At 32.3% G+C, this 6218-nt stretch overlaps 1 protein-coding gene across 1 annotated transcript; it reads right to left on the bottom strand.

The window, feature by feature from the left end:
* Positions 1-221: 221 nt before the first annotated feature.
* LOC103677842 (islet amyloid polypeptide) lies at positions 222-4825 on the bottom strand. Its single transcript, XM_008707092.2, has 2 exons — positions 4746-4825; positions 222-473 (listed from the first exon to the last, which is right to left on the bottom strand). Exons 1-2 carry the CDS (start codon positions 4823-4825, stop codon positions 284-286), a joined length of 270 nt encoding a protein of 89 aa, XP_008705314.1. The 3' UTR covers positions 222-283.
* Positions 4826-6218: the final 1393 nt, after the last annotated feature.

The raw sequence follows: 6218 nt of genomic DNA, 5'->3' as shown, positions 1-6218 counted from the left end.
TTTGTTTTCAAACTCATGTCATAAAGATATAAGCAAAATCATGATTTTTAAATGTTTTCAAAATAAAAATCGATGGCAAGAACATTTTTAAAGACATTGACTTTTTTTATTATGGGATCTTAATTAGGATTAAATTTAAAACAATTATTATCATGACAATTTATATGTACTGGCAATAAACATGAAACATAAAAATTCATCTTCATGCTAATGTTAAATTACACAGAAAGTCACTAGGATATTTATACATGAAACAGTAAGAACTGTAGAGATACATTGACCTCTAATGGGGTAAGTAATTCAATGGTCCCCTGTTTAAAATCTCAGCTGTGTTCCTCTTGCCATATGTATTGGATCCCACATTGGTAGGTGAGAGAATGGCACCAAGATTGTTGCCGGAACGAACTAAGAAATTTGCCAGGCGTTGAGTCGCACATGTGGCAGTGTTGCATTTCCGCTTTTCCATCTGGTGACTGGTGACATAAAACAAATGTGGAAAGTCAGAGCCTTAGACTCAGGATTGGATACACCTATAGGACAACAAATATCTCATATTGATGAAAACTAAAGGAAACATTTTCATGTAAGTAACTCAACGTTTTGGTTTGGAAAAGTCTGGATGACCGAGATTTTTTGACACCTTGAAGATGCCACAGAAGCAATTTTTGACCTAGGATGTCATGTAACAAAACATCCATTATAGTCAATGTTGAATTTTTCAGTATGATCCTTTGAAACTTTGGCATATATTCCAGATAGTAATAATAATAAAAAAACATGTCTTTGTCTTACATTCTTCTAAATCTTTTTTTTTATTCTTCTAAATCTTGATGAATCTAGTTCCCAATATATCAAAAGGATTTAGAATATAAAATTTATAGGTAATCTGGAATATGTGGAATTAAATGTATATGTATTTATTTTCCACATCTTTCCAATGAAAATTAAGCAGTGTAAAATATTTTTGTTAAGTTACCTGAAATCGCTAAATCAGGGGTGTTAAGAGAGAAATGTCAGGTACCATTAAGGTTCAAGGGGAGTCAAATTTATCACTGGTTCATGCACTCTCACTGTTGTAGAGTGGGAGTTCTGTTACTCTAAGGATAAATATATGAGCATTACTATCTTTCTGCCACCTACTTGGTTCCTTTTAACAATTTTAATGATAGGACTATGGTGAATATTAAAAACAAAAGACTTTTATGTTAATAGTATTAATATCCACTGCATTCTTTCAGCAACCTGGAACAATTGCATAATAATATTCCAGGTAAGTCAGAAACTATAACTGTGGTTAAGTAATTCATTTGAACGTTAAATGTTGTGTCTATATACAGAATTTATTTATGTCAACTGTATATTTTTGTACCACTCTTTGTTCCAGTATGCTCTCAAAATGGTATTGGAAATGGATACAGAGTGATAACATGCTTCCCTTTTTTTGCACATGATTAGGAAAGCCAGGGAAATGTTTTAGTTTTCAGTTCTATGGAAATCGAAATATTAGTAAAACTTAGGATAAGTGTAAATTGGGAAAGAGATATAGATATGAAGCTATGTTCAGAAACAAGTGGTTATACATAATTTGGGGCAAAATGCGATAGATTTGATCTCAATGTGTTTACTTTGAAGAATACTTCGTTATCCGTATCTCTCTGTAGAGATAGCCTAAGAGTAAGTGTTTTTAAATCTCTCGTGAATCTTTAGGGTTTTATGCTCATATTTTCTTCCAAATACAGAAAATTCTTACGGCATCAGATACTGGTCCTGTTGAGTATAGTGTATGCTAACAAACCTATTCTTCAGGCAAAGGAAACCCAAGTTGGGACCTAATTACCTGGTCTAATATGTCAGTATTAGTCACGTTTTTTTTTCAATTATTTCTTTTTGCATGTGTAGTAAGCATGGCCAACGTACATTTCCAAAGAATTATTTAATGCTTTTTAAGAATTAAACCAATAATTCATAAATCATTTAATTCTAAAAGAGAATAAACTTTTTTTGAAAAAAGCAGAAATTAGAATTTGACTGAAACACTTCAAAATAATAAATTTAAAGCAATAAAGGAAATAATGGGTCAAACTGGGAAAGTTCAAAGTGATATCTGTCCCAAGATATGTTTGGCAAATGCCTGGAGCAGAGTGGAAACTAATCTATCTGCTAAATGTCTGCGTGGTACTTTGATAATTGGTCTCAAAGTCTGTAACAGGACTTAAAATTATTCCAACTAAAATGACATCTTATTTGAGTAGCTAGAAGAGCCATCATTCCACTTTAAAGAAATATTAAGAGCTTCTATGTTGATTTCTTTCATTATTATGAAACTGCTTTCCCAAACAAGACTTTTCATATAAATATAGCATCAGTATGTACAAGATTCTTTCCCAAACTATCATTAAGATAGAAAAAGATGGCTGAAATGGTTAGTAAAAGGCTTCACACCCCTACCTGCAGGCATTTTTTCCCTCTTTAACTACTTGGGCAGACAAGGCCTACTCTAGTAACAGACGCTAGTTCAAACCTATTGACCACTTACACATATGCACAAATTCCTAACTTTAAGAGTTTAAACAGTGATGACTACAGACTGAAGAATCACTCTTATATTGTCTCTCTTTAAAAACATCTCAGGTCAAGGGTTTTTAAAGATTTATTTATTTTATTTTAGACAGGGAGAGAGAGAGCATGGGTGGGAGGGGCAGAGGGAGAGGAAGAGAGAATCTCAAGCAGAATATGCGCTGAGGACCAAGCCTCTTGAGGGGCTTGATCTCATGACCTTGAGATCACAACCTGAGCGAAAACCAAGAGCTGGATGTTTAACCCGCTTTGCCAACCCAGGCGCCGCTCAAGGATTTTTTAAAACAGTGTTAAACTGTATCCCTGCTCCAGTTCTCAATATGCATTTGTGGAAGTAATTATACAGCTGGTTAACCTCTGCTTATCTGCTAGGCAGATATTTACTGAGTGTTTAAAAGTTGGTGGGCAAGTGTGTGATCCTTTTGCCTCAGTCAAGAGTATACAATATTTTTTGATATGGCTTATAAAGGCAGTTTAATCTTAATCTCATCTCATACAGGTATGGAAGTTAAAAAAGATCTCAAATGAGATGATTCAATTTTATAAGAAAAATGACATGGATAAATCTATATCAGCTTTGTCTTTTAAAAGTGTATGATTTAAGTCATGTTCTACATAGGCTTTCTCAGCTTTTTATGAGATTTATAGAATATTACATGGTTGAACAGCTCAGGATGACAAATTCTCCCCCCTTAAAAAAAATGACCAGATATACTGATTTCTGGAAATTCATTAAAGAGTAATTTAGAGAATGCCTTGGAAGCATTTCTAATAAAAATTCAAATTAAGAGATTGTGAGACTAACATGAAAATAACTTGAAAATAAATAATGTTATATACTATTTTATTTATGAGTGAAGTTCACCTCATAATAAACTCATATCTGTAAAGACATACTGGATAAATGTGTTTATCAAATGTCTATATCTAATGAAAGAAAAAATCAAAATATAGAAAGAAATGCTAGGTATTACTGCTAATTTTCCTGTTTTTCTATTGTTCTGCTGGTTTACCAGAAACTTCATGTCAGTTTCACTTATTTTTACCCACAAAAATCCAATTGAAAATTAGAGTCAATTCTGAGAAGAACATCCTGTAAATTCGATAAGCCTGAAAGGACAAAGGAAATCTGATGATCCCTGCTATTTATTACATGTGGGTGCTGTCAAACTTTTTATATATCACCACAGACTGCCACCTCAACAAAAAACACCTCAAAGGAAAATAGACAAGATGCTAATAATTCTATGAGAAAAGTTTTAATATGACATGAAACAAAATATTTTCAAAAGTAACCTTAATACTCCTTGGTCTTAAAGAGTGTGTAAGTTCAGTCCTACAAGACTATAAGAGGTCAAACTGATTTAGGCACAAACAAATCCTCAACTATATTGTTTATGACATATGCATGAATTTGGACTTGAAAATCTTTTAAATAAATGGAGAATTACAGTTCTTTCCCCACAGTCCTTTCCTCTTGAAAGTTGTAATTACTGCTAACATTTTCACCTGATGGAGTTTTTAGACTTCCTTAAAAATACCACTTAAATGACATGACACCTTTCAAAATAAGCCTTCTTAGGAAACCCTGATGCACATGCTACCTATTGAAAACATTTTTAAGAAGTATACATTTACATTTAGAGCAGCTCAGAAGTAAACTCATGAAGAACATATTTTTTAATAATTCTATTTCATTAATAGAACAGTTAGCAATATAGAAAGAACCCCCTACGAGCAAATGGCTTTTAAACTAGTTCTTAAAAATTTTAATTTGCTCCCTGATTATTTCTACATATTTCAATTTCCAGGCAGAGATATAATAGTTTTGGATATTGACAGAGCCCTCTGAGGGAAAAAAAATGTAAATATACAATAAAATCCCACCTGATATAGAATATATGTTTTAATTTTCTCTAGTTTATTTGAGAATCAGGTTAATATAGTGGAAATTACTACCCTTTGGTTTTCCTGCTTTGTGTTCTGATTTTGCCCCTCTAGGTTCCAAGAGCATATTTCTTGACAAAACTGGAACTATCTGTTTCTGTCTGTCAGAAGTTCTGTCAGAAAGATGCATCTATTGGCATAAGGGCTGTTAATTATATAGCAGTTTTTAATTCTAATTTTCCCAAATTTTACAAAAGAAACAGGATTTTTAAGATACTAACCTTTTAATGGGAGTAGCTTTCAGATGGTTTAATGCAACCGAGAGTACAATGAGAACTATCGGCAGCTTCAGGAGGCACATTGCTTCTCAAATTTTCTAAAAAGAATAATTCAGCATTGAAATCAAGAAATTTTTTATAGCTTTGTTTGATGGACTTTGAGACTAGAACCTACTGTAAAAAAATCTCTTTTTAAACACAATCTCCAAAGATAGTAATTTTATTGATATAGTCCCTTGATACTGCTCAAACAATTTTCAAATATTTTCAAAATTTTCACTTTCCCAATTTCCTTCTCTAAACAATCTGGAAAGTTGATATTATAGCACTTTATCCCTTTAGCCTTTCTTTGAAATAAGCCATATATTTAATCCTAAATCTGCTCTTCCCTAAACAAATAATATTTTCCCATAAACAGAAAACTCTTTACCTTTTAATGTTTCAGTGTCAGCAATATCAGAGAATGCCTCTAATGGTAAGAAAGCTTCATGGACAATCCCAAGCTTGCATCCAATGGAATATTTTTCCCCCTTTTGCTAATGAGTAATCCAGCTCTTATATACCCTTCACACCTTTCCCAGCTCTGACATCAGGCAGCTCAGAAAGACTGTCATTAATTTCCATCCATATAGATAGAAAGTGCCTCATAGACAGCAGAAGCAGATGGGTCATTATTACATTAACACATCAATAAATACTAACATAGCAGATACAGAGTGTCTTTGTGCAGTTAATGGTGTGTCACACACAGCAGAAGTTTGAATTTTCCATTTTTGTAAAATACAAGTGTGGATTTTCAAAGATTAAGCAGTATGCTCTAGTAAGGGATTGATAAAAGGAAGTGATTAAGGATAACAAATGTGTTTATATGCAAAGAGTGAAGCCAAGGACATTGAAGAATCTAATGAGGAAGCTAAAGCCAAATGACCTCAATGGCTTAATTCCATGAACATTTAGTAGTAGATTAAACTATGAGGGTAAGGTAGATAAAAAAAGACACTAAAAAAAGAGAGAGAGATAGAGAGAAATCAAATGCTATTTATAATGAAGTGGGGGATGGAAGATTAAAGGCAGTAAAATAATAATTTTCAACCCCAAATTCATTTGTCAACATTTAAATAGATACATATATGTGTGAATAAGAAATTTTTGCTTTTTCTATTATTGTATAGAAACATTGCAATTATTTCGAAAGAATAAATTTAATTTGTTACTCTTTATTTTCTCCATATTGTTATTTTTTCTTGTATTTCTAAGTTATATTTAAATTAATATTCTGTGTTATGACAATTTAATGTAATAAATATCCTTGAGAAACTAAAAATGGAATGACCATATGATCCAGCAATCTCACTTCTGGGTATATAACCAAAGAAAACAAAATCATTATCTTGAAGAGATATCTGTACTCACATGTTCATCGCAGCATATTCACAATAACCACTGTAGGGAAACAACCTAAGTACCTGTTGAAAG

The sequence above is a fragment of the Ursus maritimus genome, unplaced genomic scaffold, assembly GCF_017311325.1.
Source record: "Ursus maritimus isolate PB19 unplaced genomic scaffold, ASM1731132v1 scaffold_26, whole genome shotgun sequence".
Taxonomy (NCBI): Eukaryota; Metazoa; Chordata; class Mammalia; order Carnivora; family Ursidae; genus Ursus; species Ursus maritimus.
This window is presented reverse-complemented; position numbering and strand designations above follow the sequence as displayed.